The sequence below is a fragment of the Onychomys torridus genome, chromosome 2 (assembly GCF_903995425.1).
Source record: "Onychomys torridus chromosome 2, mOncTor1.1, whole genome shotgun sequence".
NCBI classification, from domain to species: Eukaryota; Metazoa; Chordata; class Mammalia; order Rodentia; family Cricetidae; genus Onychomys; species Onychomys torridus.
Window position 1 is genome coordinate 64,721,695 of NC_050444.1, and position 13,878 is coordinate 64,735,572.

General features: G+C 45.0%; 1 protein-coding gene across 2 annotated transcripts in view; it reads right to left on the reverse strand.

Moving 5' to 3' along the window:
• The window catches only part of Gne (glucosamine (UDP-N-acetyl)-2-epimerase/N-acetylmannosamine kinase), a 32,039-nt gene that overhangs the window by 12,518 nt on the left and 5,643 nt on the right, over window positions 1–13,878 (reverse strand). For both annotated transcript variants that reach the window (XM_036178745.1, XM_036178746.1), the window contains exons 2-5: window positions 13,458–13,663; window positions 9,623–10,074; window positions 5,163–5,315; window positions 2,198–2,410 (exon numbers count right to left, since the gene is read on the reverse strand). In XM_036178745.1, the coding sequence (XP_036034638.1) occupies window positions 2,198–2,410; window positions 5,163–5,315; window positions 9,623–10,074; window positions 13,458–13,621 (982 nt within the window). In that variant the 5' untranslated portion in view covers window positions 13,622–13,663. The remainder of the gene's footprint in view (window positions 1–2,197; window positions 2,411–5,162; window positions 5,316–9,622; window positions 10,075–13,457; window positions 13,664–13,878) is intronic.

Consider the following 13,878-nt stretch of genomic DNA (forward strand, 5'->3'; position numbering starts at 1 on the left):
CTAACTTCCTGCTGCTTAGGGGTCTCTGTTACAGCAAGTAAACTGATGTCCTACCACACAATCTATAGCCACCAATTGGCAAATTCATCTCCATCTTTAAATCTCCCTGACACAGTCCAGTTCCTTGTCGTCTCTGCTTTGATGATCTAATTGGCAGCACCTGAACATGGCAACAAGCAAACTCTTAATTCCATTCTCCCTACTGTTTCTTCTTCAGCGCCCCCATGGCATGAAAGTACACCCGCTGCTCAGTACAAAATCCAAGCATTACCATCGGTTCTCTATCTGCAGCTCACAAGCACTAGGAAGCTGCTTGGTGACCACATCCGAATGTAGTTCTTCTCTATCTTTAATACACCACTGTCTTTCTTTGGGTTACTACTGCTGTGAGTAAACACCATGACCTAGGAACTTGAAGAGGAAAGGGTTCATTTGGCTTACACTTCCACATCATAGTTCATCATCAAAGAGGTCAGGACAGGAACCCAAGCAGGTAGGAACCTGGAGACAGGTGCTGCTTACCGGCTTGCTCCAGGCGGCTTGCTCAGCCTGCTTTCTTAAAGAATCCAGGACCACCAGCCAAGGCATGGCACCACCCACAATGGGCTAGGCCCTCCCCCATTGATCACCAGTTAAAAAAATGCTCTGCAATCTTACTATAGCCTGACCTTACAGAGACATTTTCTTAATTGAGGCCCCCCCTTGGGCTGGAGGAACTAGGATGTATCTATAAGAAAGCAGGCTGAACAAGCCATAAGGGGCAAGAAGCAGTTCCCTCCATGGCCTCCGCTTCAGTTCCTGCCCCAGCTTCCCTTCATGATAAATTATAAGCTGTAAGAGGAAAGAAACCCTTTCCTCCCCAAGTGTTTGCCACAGCAAAAGAAAGCCAACTAGGAAACCAATATTTTAGCTTGTAATCGTCTGTCTCAGGTGGGGTGGTAGTGCACACCTTTAATCCCAGCACTTAGGAGACTGAAGCAGGTGGATTATTGAGTTTGAGGCCAGCCTGGTCTACATTGCAAATTCCTGGGCAGCCAGTGCTACACAGAGACCCTATCTAGAGGTGAAAAAGTTTGCCTCTCATTTTTTGGGCAGAGGGAGAAAGAGGGTCTCTCTATGTAGTCCTGGCTATCCTGCAGCTTGCTCTGTAGACTAGGCTGGTCTCAGTTCACAGAGATCCTCCTGCCACTGCCTCCTGAGTGCTGGCATTAAAGGCGTGTGCCACCATACAGGCTCTCGTCTGCTTCTTAGCTAATAGTTTACAATCAGGCTGACTCAGTATCAAGATTATATCCTTGGCATGGGCTGTTCATCTACTTCTGCCTGATCTCAGCTTAAAGTGTTTTCTTTCAAAGAGGCCTTCCTTCAGCATTTAATGTAGCCATCCCATTACCTTGCATTACAGTCTACAGGACACCTAGAAACCCTAGTATCTTCCTTTTGGGCTGCTTATTATCTTCCCTACACCACTAAAATGTCAATTATACAACAGCACAGCACTTGGCAGTCCCTACAAACTACCAAGAAGTTCTGTTGGGTCTGCCCATCTTTCTGAGTTCTGATTCAGCCAAGCATAACTTTCCCCTCCCTTGCTTTTCTGTTTCTTTCTTTTGGATGCTAGTAGAGCCAAAGCACACCTTTCTTTCCTGGTACTGTGGGCTTCCTCACTCCTTCTTTTCTAAAGCTTTCCTCCCACCATGAGGCACGAGCACTCTTTCAATTTCTTCCTCAAAGGAAGGGTCTCACATAGCATAGGTGGCTTTGAACTTGCTATGTAGCCAAGGACACCTTGAACTTCTGATCCCTCTGCCTCTACCTTCCAAGTTTTCCCCAGGCACAGGCTCCTTCATAGGCTATCTAATCCCAAGTGGTCAGCCCTAAACACATACAAATAAGCAACAGTAAATGGGCTCAATAGGGGTGTGTGTGTGTGTGTGTGTGTGTGTGTGTGTGTGTGAGAGAGAGAGAGAGAGAGAGAGAGAGAGAGAGAGAGAGAGAATCAGAAGAAGTCATGGATTTGAGAGGGAGTGGAGGGAAAACAGGAGGAGTTGGAAGGGGAAGAGGGGTAGAAATGATGTAAACACAGTACTCATCTGTGAAGTTCTCAAAAACTGAAAAATGTGGCCAGCCCCAGTCTATCACATGGCTACAGAGATGAGAGATACCAGTCAGCTAAGACATAGGCGAAGGGAAACACCTGTTTCTCTTCCGATCTGCCGTGTTCCCAGGTTGATCACAGGTGTTCCAAAAGCGCCAACCTCTCGCACACCGCAGCTACTATTCCCAATCATACAGCCAGCGTGGGCGACCAGCTGTATAAACTGGTCGAATGGGACGTGCTTGACTGCCCGGAAATTGGGGTGATGCTCGATGCCCTTCTTCCGCATTACTCGGACCATCTCCTTGCTCCCTGTGAAGACAAGAAGGTCGAAGGATCAAATACATCCATTTAATGAACGAGACAAAGAAATCATTTTCAGTGGCCAGTATAGCCCTACTCCTCGCTCCAGTCATTAGGAAAACAGTCACTTGAACCACCTATCTTTCCACTTTTGGGTGCTGGGATCTTCATGAGCAGCACATAACGTGTGGTCAGCTTTCTGCGTCTCATCTAGCTCACTCAGTAGCAGCTGGGGATTTCACACAGAACTTAGCAAAGTAATGCCTCAGTATAAACTTTCACCTTAAAAAGAGGCTACAAACAAGCCAGCAGTTTCTAAGCAGGAAGGTCATAGACGCCATACGTGGGCCTATTGGAGTGGCTTTGCCTAACTCTGCTCACATTTCCACGAATACAAACTCCCACCTTTGTGAACTAAACTTGGAGGCAATGTGGATAGGGTCTGATACCACAGCTGATATTTCATTTTAAAACACAGCACTTTAAAACAATTTACAGCTTCCTTCCCTTCCTTATTTTTCTTTTTCTCTGTGTGTGTGTGTGTGTGTGTGTGGTGTGGTGTGTTCTCACATCTCTGCCTTCTAAGGCTGGAGTTACAGGGAGGTCACTATGCTCTGCAGGCATCTACTTGTGCACAGTGGATCTAAATTCATGGCCACTTTTTCATGGCAAGTTCTTAACTACCAAGCCATATCCCAACCTCTTCCTTAGCTTTGGGGGATAAGAATTTCCAAAAAAAGAAACAGAAAAAAAATGTGTGTCTGTTTGCCTGTGCAAGTTTATGGGCACCACCTGCATGCAGGAGCCCATGGAGGCCAAAAGAACATCAAATCCCCTTGGAATTGGAGTACAGACCACTGTGAGCTGCCATATGGAAACTGAACCCAGGTGCGCTGCATAAGAAGTCCACTTTTAACAACCCTAATCATCTCTCTAGTCCTGATTCCTTATTTTTTGAAACAAGGTCTCACTATATAGACCAGGTTGGCCTGAAACGCTTTTCCTAGAACTAAAAATATATACCTTTAATTTTATTCCTTTTTACTCATGTGTATGTAGGGTGTCTCTGTGAGGTAAGTTCGTGTACATGAAGGTGCTTAGGTTGACTCCACCTTGGAACTGTAGTTACAGGCAGTTGTGAGCTGCCTACCATGGGTGCTGGGAAACAAACCCAGGGCCTCTAAAAGAACAGCACAAGCTTTTAACCCGAGTCACCTCTCCAGCCCTGGCCGGGAACTTCCGAGCCTCCTGCCTCTGCCTCCTGGATGCTAGGATTCCAGGAGAGGCAGCCACACCGGGCCTCTGCTCTTCCAGTCACTCTCTTCTAGCCATGTGAGGACAGGCGGTTCACCTGACTTAGGTCAGACAACGCCCACACGATGCTCACCAATAGACACAAGTCACCGGGCCACCAGAAGCTGTTTTTAAGACTTTCTCTAGGTGGCAAGACAGGTAGATGGGCTGGGGATTCCAGCTCCCTGGAAGATGACTGGCCACTTCCCTCCCTAAATGTCAGCCCTCATCTACAATGATGGGAGAATATGGCGCTCCAGAAGGTCCTCCTAATCCAAGGCTCCACTTTGGTTTGAAGCCTAAGCCACATGCACTAATCTAGTCTTCCCAGGAGCCCACCTCCCTGGAACCGCAGGCATGCTGGGGCACTGAGCCACCGACAGACAGAGTCCCCGTTGCTTCAGGGACATGACGCAGTAATTTTCCTTTAAATCAGAATGCTTTTGTCTTTGAGTCAGTGTCCCAGGGGATCCTTCCCCTCAGCTCTGAGTAGCTGTGACTGCAAATACATACCACACTACACATCAGGGTCCGTTTTTGTTTTTTTTTTTTATAGAAGAAAACTATCTCTAATTCTAACATGTACACATTCCAGAAAGTTATTACAAACAAAGCACATAATTCAGAGGTAAGCAGATATAATTACTTATACAGAACTTAAAGGAACCAAAAGAATTATAAAGGATTTTGAAATATTGCTGTATTACCTGATCAAAATCTGGGTTGAGAGTCCTGTTCTTTCTAACAGAAAAGGCTCTTCAGAAGTAAGATGGCAATAACTTAACATTCAAAGAAATGTCCCACTTCTGTCACCAAAAGAGCCCTAACAGCTCTGCAGTGGGTGACGTCAGCTACAACTGAGGTCTGAGATCCCTCAGGGCCAGGCCCTGGGCGAACACCTGTCTGCTGTACCTCAGCTCCCCATCACTTGCCCAAGGTCTCACGTAGCACTAAAATTCACTGCTATCAGGCAGGTGATCAACCACAGCAGGCCTGAGGGGGCTGGGGCCTCGAGATCCAAACTACTTAAGCTCAAGAGCATACTTTGAAGCATAGCTAACATAAGCAGCAAAGAAAACAAAAATTAATAATGAAGGCTATCTCACTGCAGCCAGTGGCATCGTTACTTGCCTAGAGACACTCGTGACCTTGACCTCTGAGGCTTGTATCTCACGCCCGCCATTCGAGTTTCTTCTCAGTGGAAATGGGAGGGGCAGGCTAAGCATGAGAGCAAACTGCAGCGCAGTGGGGTTCTTACAAACATTTGCTTCCTGTTGTTTCTACCAGAGTTGACTAAGACATCACCACATTTTCATCTACAGCCAGCTAGGTCACCTTGGACTGGGATGCATTTCCAAAGGGCCTTTAATGATAAATTGGGCAAGAAAGGGCAATAGTCGAGAGGCAAGTGACAGAAATTAAGGTTTGAAAAGGCAGATGGCATAACTTCATTTTCCAGTTCCATTACCTGCATCAATATTGGGAAACAGAACTAGGGTCCTCTTGTTAAATGAGATAAGTGCGTCCAGTGTTAATTCAAACATCTTTATGGAATGCTTAATGTCAGTGGTCACAGGGTGCTGCAGAGCAACAATGTAATCTTTACATTTTACATCATCACCTGTTTAAAGAGAGGCGAACCACAGTGCTTCATTAGTTAGGGCTCTTCTTGTTGTTGTTTGTTTTTTGAGGCAGGGTCTCACTGTGTAGTCCTGGATGGCCTGGAACACATTTTCAAAAGTGAAAAGGGAGAGCACCCTTCCTATCACGGTTAGCAGAAGGCTAAAGGATGAGCTAATTAATATAGGTGCAGATGATCTGAGTGCCTGTACCATGGCTGATAAGGCAACACAATGTACAGTTATTAGACCACAGCTGGAACACATGGAGCTGTACCGTGAATCAGCTCACTCCTGACTGGTAAACAGAGGAGTGCTGTCAGCTTTAACATGGCAGTTGAGGAACTTGTAATTACCCCTACAGTAGTAGCCGGAACACAAATGTCTACTCAGACAGTAGTGCCAAGGACAATCTCCTCTCGGAGTCTCTCGACCCATCCTTCATCTTTATTCTGTGTCTACCTATTATCTTGAAGGCATACAGAAGGCAAGTCTCTCATCTCTGGGCCTTCCAGAGGATTTTCTTTGAAAGTGAGTGGATTCCCCCTCACACCCCCAGGAGTCTGGGAATTAAACCCAGAGTTCACTAGTCAGTAGCCAGCTACAGCCCCGAGGTTAAAGAGCTTCTCTAGTCGCATGTGAAGGAAGGACCATTCTATACAATTTATTGGTAAGGAGTACGCACAAGCCTCAGGGGAAGAATTCTAACAGTTTACTCCAAGAATGATTTTCTACTTCTCATTTACCTTCTACTTTGAGTGCATTTTTAAAAAAACTTTGTTTTATTTATTATCATTAGTAGTGAGGGTTCATATGCATGCTATGACTTGTAGAGCATACCTTACAGTAGTCTCCTTCCTTCATGTGGGTCCCAGGGATCAAACTCGGGCTTGGGGTCAAGTGCCCTTACCTGCCAGCTGAGCCATCTCACCAGCTTTGACTTTTTTTTTTTTTTTTTTTTGAGACAGGGTCTCATGTATTACTGCAGGTTGGCCTTGAATATAGCTAAAGACTACCTGGAACTCTTGATCTCCTCCCCGAGCTAGGATTACAGGAATATGCCACCATACCTGGCTAGGTGTTTTCTGTTGTTGTTTTCCATTCTGAGAAGGAAAGCTCAAGCCATTCTGTTGTAATATGACCATATTTAAAATGTAGCTAACTTGGGCTTGTCAAATCATCTACTCCTGGCAGTAAGGACTGATGTGGCTGTTGGGATGCCTCTCCTTATTAAGAGCTGAACATATCTTTTCGACCTTGCTAGTATTTTCATTGGGGTAATATTAATGTTCAGGTGATAAAGCTGCATGATGTAAGTGAAACCAAAAGAAGCTGCTAGAAGAGAAGCAAATTGTATTGTCTGTACAAAATGTGTTGTTGCCAGAGAGTTTGGTTCACTGTCTTGTGTTTTCCTTTTCACTGGTTTAAAATTAAAACAAGAAGCTGGGCGTTATGTGCACACATGTCAGCCCAGTACACGGGAGAAAGAGGCAGAAATGCGGCCACTTTGAGACTAGCCTGGCATGTACAATGTGTGCCAGCATAGCCACAGCTATATAGCAAGGTCCTGTCTAAAAACAAAGGAATAAATATAAAAACTAAAAATCCAGGGTTTGCTCTTTCCATAATCAAGTATAAACGGTCAAATAGGGCTTTAAGCTTGTATAAATAATCTCACTGCATTGTTTTCTTGATTTTTAAAAAAAATTAGGGTTCTTTTGCGGGCCTGACGTGGGGGAGTGTACATGCTACTGCACACATGTGGGGGTCAGAGGGCAATTCTGTGGAGCCAGGTCTCTTCCACCTCGTACCTGCTGGGCCATCCCGCTGGGCCATCATCCCGCTGGCCCTGCACTCTGGCTTTCTCATGGTTCCTTTTTATTCATTAGTTTCTCAGTGACATATTTTCCATGAGAAAGGGAAAGCTAATGGTATGATGAGAGCAGAATGCAGGAGTATTTACTCAAATGAAGAGACAAAGAAGAGAGGAGAGTCCAGTTCACTCCACCAGCATTACCTAGATGGGATCCTTGATGGCTGCATATCTATCCAAGGTTAAGACTTAGAGAAAATGGATCAATTCCTTTCCTGTTGTAATGTGTCTAAACTAAAAACATAGCTAATTTGGGCTCGTCAAGAAGCCCAGTGGGGAAGGGTGCTTGCGACTGGGCCTGACACCTGAGTCTGAGCCCAGGGGCCCACAAGGTGAAAGAAGCAACTCCCACAAAGTGTCCTGTGGGGTTTGGAGAGATGACTCAGTGGGTAGACTGCTTGGTGTGCAAGCCTGAGGACCAATGTTCGAATCCCTAGAGCCCACATAAAAACCAGGTTTGAGCCAGGCATGGTGGCACGTACCTTTTATTCCAGGACTTGGAAAGAAGGCACAGAGAGGAGGGGAGCTCTGTGAGTTCAAGGCTGTCCTAGTCTGAATAGCAAGTTCCAAGCCAGCTATACCCTGCCTCAAAACCAAAACCCCTCAACATGGCATTGCATGTCATAATCCCAGCACTGAGGTACGAGGGACCAGAGACTCTCTGGGGCTTGTTGCCCACCAGTTTGGCCAAATCAGTCAGCGGCAGTTTCAGCGAGAGACCAGGTTTCAAACACTAAGCAATAGACACCAGATAGCCACCTGGCCTCCACAGAGTGCACATGCACACACACAAAAGTGAAAACAACAATTTTCCATACTAAAAAATAAAACGCAGCCAAGCAGTGGTGGCACACGCCTTTAATCCCAGCATTTGGGAGGCAGAGCCAGGCGGATCTCTGAGATGGAGGCCAGCCTTCCAGGACAGCCAGGGCTGTTACACAGAGAACCCCTATCTCGAAAAACGAAGTAAAAAAATAGAAAAAGTAAAAGTACCCTAAGCTCACACTGGAACATAATAAAATGAGATTTACCTACTTTCTAGCCTTTTCACCATTACAGCTTTTACAGAAATGGATCATATTATACACACAGTTACAGCATACTCCCCCCCAACACTGTGTGCCTGTGTATATATGTGCATACATGTGCTCATGTGGAGGCCAGAGGGCAACATTGGCTGTCTTCCTCAGGTGCTCTCCACCTTACCTCTTTTGGGTTTTTTTTTTTTTTTTTGGGTTTTTTTTTCCGAGACAGGGTTTCTCTGTGTAGTTTTGGTGCCTGTCCTGGATCTCGCTCTGTAGACCAGGCTGGCCTCGAACTCACAGAGATCCGCCTGGCTCTGCCTCCCCAGTGCTAGGATTAAAAGTCCACCTTACTTCTTGAAATGTCTCTCTCACCAAATCTGGAGTTTACCAATTCAGCTGGACTGGCTGTCCCCACTGTCTCCTGCACCCCATCCCACCCTACCCCTCCATGCTAGGCAAGGACACACCACCACAGCTGGCTTTTTCTTTCTTTTTTTCTTTTGGTTTTTCGAGACAGGGTTTCCCTGTAGCTTTGGAGCCTATCCTGGACTAGCTTTGCAGACCAGGCTGGCCTCGAACTCACAGAGATCCACCTGCCTCTGCCTCCCAAGTACTGGGATTACAGGCGTACGCCACCACCGCCTGGCACAGCTGGCCTTTTGATGTGGATTCTCAGGCATCAAACTCAGGTCTTCATGCTTGTATGCCAAACATTTGACCCAGTGAGCCATCTCCTTCTCCTTTCCCCCATTTTTTGATAAAGTTAGAATTGTGCTCATGGACAAGTATGGTACCATATGCCTGTGATCTTAGCACTTAGGAGGTAGATGCAGGGGGATCAAGAGTTCATGTTTATCCTGAGCTGTATAATAAGTTCAAATCCAGACTACACTAGATCCTGTCTCAAAAAAGAAAAAAAGAAAAAAGAAAACAAAAAAGAAAATAGAAGGCCAGCAGGTTAAGTCTGTTGACCTGAGTTCCCCAGATCACTCCACGGAAGGAAAGGACGACTCCAGAGGCTTGCGTGCTGACCTCCACATATATGCACATCATGTTTTGGACATATACATATGCATGTTTGCACATAAAACTAAAATTAATTTTTTAAAAACTTCATCAATCCATATATTAAAACTGTTAAAGAACTATCCTTGTGAACACTACTCACAATATTTAGTGGAGTAAAAGCATTCCATATGTACAAACACAGCATAGATTTTTAAAATCAATCCAGTATTTCTATTTTATAGAGAACCCTGGAGGTAAAGATAGACCACAAAGCAAGAACTGTGAAGTAAAGTCTTAGCTCTCTGGTCTCTAATGGAATATTATGTCCATGAGTTTCCAAAAAGACTGAAATATACCCAACACTTTCTGACAAAAACCACCATTAGCATGGATAAATACTTACCAAGCCACATCCGAATGATACTCATATAGTCTTTATTCTTGGCTGAGAGCAGTTTGTCATAGGAAGGACAGCCTGCCAAAAGGATGCGGTCATGGTCCTCGCACATGGATATCAGGTGCTGCTCCGCACTTCTGGTGCAGCACACGTGGTAATGAGCCAGTTTGGTTATAGCATGTCTGATAGAGTCATCAATAGTCCCGCTGACCTCTCCCCCTTCGATGTGAAGGATTCGGATGTTCATCAAGGCAGCGGAGGTAGCCAGAGCCAGGGCGTCAAATCGGTCTCCATGAACAATCATGATGTCAGGCTTCAGGCGATTAAGGACATCGGGCAGCTTCACTAGAGCCAGGCCTACCGACTCTACCATGGCTGCCTCGTCCTCCCCTCGGACGATCGTGTGCAGCCTGGTGTTGATGTCAAAGTCATCTTGCTCAATCATGCGATAAGTGTTTCTAAAGCAGAAGCAAAACAAGGGTGTGACCCCACAACCTGACAAAAGGAAGCAATACTAACTCGGAAGGAGATTCCTGTTCACATTTTTGCTTGCTAAAACAAGTCATAAACTACAAATAAGGAGTAAAGACCATAAATGTCCCTATACCTGATTCACGCTGTTACAGTCAGGAGCTCCCACCCAGATCAAGATAAAGCCTCCCCTTGGACGCTCCGCTGTGCCCCGCCCAGGCAGAACTAGGAGGAGGAACAGTGAGGGAGAGGTTTTCCTTTGGTCAGGCCTTTTACTTTTTACTATTTTTTTTTAAAGAAGAAATTGATACTTTAATGGGGGGGTGGTAATCAAAACAAGCTCCTTTTTTAAACCAAAAATTAATTAATTAATTGATTAAAAGGCAGGGAACCAGGATGCCTAGCATGGCACTATACTATACATTTCTTTTAATTTTTTAAATTGATTTTTCAGTTAGTATGCAAAAAAGTAACAGGCTCACGGTGACATTCCACACACACGCCCCACTGTGTTTCCTTTTCCCCTCTTCCTCCTGCCCACTCCTTGGCAACCCCTTCTGCTCTCAGATCAGAGTCCATGGCCCTCTCTGGTCCCTTCTCCCCTCAGACGTCACCCTCCCTCCAATCCACTTTCTGTTTCATGTCTATGTATACACAGCAATTCAAATCTATGTTCTACATGAGAAAGTGAACAGGCAGTTCTGAGTCATAATTTCCTTTTTTTATGGCTGGATAAAATTCCACTGTCTACACACACCACATTTCCTTTACCTACTCATCTACTGGTCAGCATCCAGGCCGGTTCCATCACTTGTCTATTGTGAATGGTGCCATATAAGCATGGGTATGCAGGGATCTGCTGAGAACTGACTCGGATTCCTAAGAAGCACAGTGCTTAATTTCAAATGGTTTCAAACATTCCTAGTTGTGTTTTTGTGACTGAATGAGTGATTGCTTCTCATCTTCTGCGCGTGCGTGTGTGTGTGTGTGTGTGTGTGTGTGTGTGTGTGTGTGTGTGTGTCTAGGGACTGAGCTTAGTAAGTACTGCACTATATCACCACACTACATCCCAAGTGCTGGTTTTATTTTTATTTTTATTTTTTATTTTGAGACAGGTCTCACTAAGATATCTAAGCAGCCCTGAACTTAAAATTCTCCTACCCAAATCTTGAGAGCAGGTGGGATTATACATCCACTATTTTTCCAGAGCCTGTAAGGGGTAGCTATGGGAGAATTATACCACACAAGCTGTTCTGACACTCGTAGAAACTGTAACTGTTTTTCTCAAAGAGTATTTTGTAATTTGAATTGAAGATTTACTCCTGTTGTTCCCCAGTAATGACAGCACTACAGGGCACACATTTATTTCTTAAGATGTAAGAAAATGATAGATGAAATGATCTGTTTTAATGTCTTATAAAAGTAAATTATACAAGCCAGGAATAGGAATGTCCCTAAGTCCCACCTATCTGGGACCTGAGGCAGAAGGATTAGTTAAGCCCAAGACTTGGGAACCAGCCTCAGCAACAAAGCCTAAAGGAAATAAAAGGCGGCATGCTGATGTATCCCACTACATGGGAGGCAGAGACAGAAGGATCACCACCAGTTCAAGTATAGCCTGGACTTCCTAGTGATTTCCATGTTAGCCTTGGCTGCATAGAGAGACTCTGTCTCAAAATAAATAGATAGATAGGTAGGTAGGTAGGTAGGTAGGGAGAGAGAGAGAGAGAGAGAGAGAGAGAGAGAGAGAGAGAGAGAGATCCAGTGATTAAATAAATAAGTAAATAAGTAAATGCAGCAAAAATAAGCCAGGCATAGAGGCACGTGTCTGTATTCAGAACAAGGTCATCCTTGGCTACATAGAGTCTAAGGTCTGCCTGGGCTACCAGAAACCATCTCACAAACCAAAACAAAAATCTCCCTAAAACAAAAACTAAAAAAATAAATAAAATTTGTAAAATGTATTCACACAGTTTAAAACTGAAAAGGTACAAGGTTATGCGAAGTCGCTTACATTCTTGTCTTTTGTTACCAAGTTCCTCCAGTTGGAAGGTGACTTACACATACACTTTCCTAAGTACTAGTTGATTTCCCTATTCAATAGTCTTATCTTCAAATACCGCCTTTCTACCTCAGTTGCTGTAGCAACTGCCACTTCCCAGAGAGCTCCCTCCTTCCTACCAGCCTTCAGACACAAGCTCTGTCACAGAAGAGAGCCTACTGAGACGTCCACCTCTGGCTCAAACCACAACATCCTATCACTCAAGTAAACTGCCTTTGATGGCCAGATTCATTTCAATGAAAACAAGAATCTGTGGGAGCTACCCATAAGCCTCCGCCCCACTCCTTACCTGTCTTCTTACAATAAGTGGCCACATGGAGTTTAGGAGAGGCAGGCATTCTGCTCACTGCTCCCGCCTTGCATTGCTGTCGTGCTTTTAAACCAGTCTGAAAATGAGTTTGTGTGAGCGCTAGCTTCTTCCATACACGGAGAGCTTCCAGCGCTCTCTGGAGGCTGCATGAACATTTTCCCACCACAAGGGTGCACTGAATGCATGCAGAGAGCTCCTTCCTGGTGTATTTATTCACTACACTGTTCTCTCTCAGATTACCCTTTAATTTTCAAATATGCCCTGCTTACAGTACAGACCTTAATGTCACACACATAAATTAACAACCTTGATAATATAACATTTTAATTTACCTTACCATAAATTAGACTTTTGTAAATCTTGTTCTATATACTACTTGACATGTGAGTAACCTGTAAACCAGGGTGGGTTTTTGTTGTCATTTTGTTTATCTGTTTGGAGACAGGGTCTTACTATGTAGCCCTCACTATGTAATCCGGGCAGGCCTCAAACTCAAAGCAATCCTCCTGCCTCTGCTTCCCAAGTAGTAGGATTATAGGCACACACTCAGTTCAATAGGCCATTTTGAAGAACTGCCATCAGAACTCACAAGACACCGTGGGGTGAAATCAGGGTGCCCTGTGGGAAAGCACAGGCTTAGCTTGCTTGGGGCTTTGGGCTCAAACCCCAACCCCCAAATATTATGCCATGAAGCCATGTTATTATAGTCCAATTTTATATATACAATTACACACACAAGCAAGGTGTTTCTTCTGTGTGTTCTAACAAAGTGCAGTATTTCCAGCTGTCAATTATCAAGTATCTACTAAAGAGCATCACTGTGACAGGCTTCATCAGCCTGTTTTATAACTGAAGTAACAGACTCTGAGATGCTTCCCAAGTCCCCCACGTACATAGGGACTAAAAAGAACTGGGGTCTGACAGCAGGTCCCTAGCCTACAAAACCCGAGCTCTCCCAGACACACTGCTGGACGAAGAGCAGGAAAACCTGGTCTCACCCGTAGTCGTCAATCAGGTGAGAGCCCAGCACCACCACATCCAGCTCGAAGAACGAAGGCTCTGTCTTAATGCCGAACATGATCGGGGCGAGTTTGGAGTAATCTGCGCGGTTGCAGGTAGCGACACAAACCCGAAGCTTCCGGTTATTCCCGTTCTTCTCCATGACTTGCTTTTTTTTAGTTGAGAGTTTCTTAAAATAGAGTTCCTAACGACACAAAAAGGAAAAGTTACTGTTTGTAACTGTAGAAAACCACAACTTTTCATCTGAAGCACTGGTGGTCAGTGTCTTGTGATCTTTGCTCTGCCCCTGACCGCCTGCATGGCACTCACTGGTGGGTCAAGTGAGGACACTCCAGCAGGCTGACCAGACTCCACCCTTTCTCTCACTGGCACACTGGAATACAATTTCCATTCAAAAGA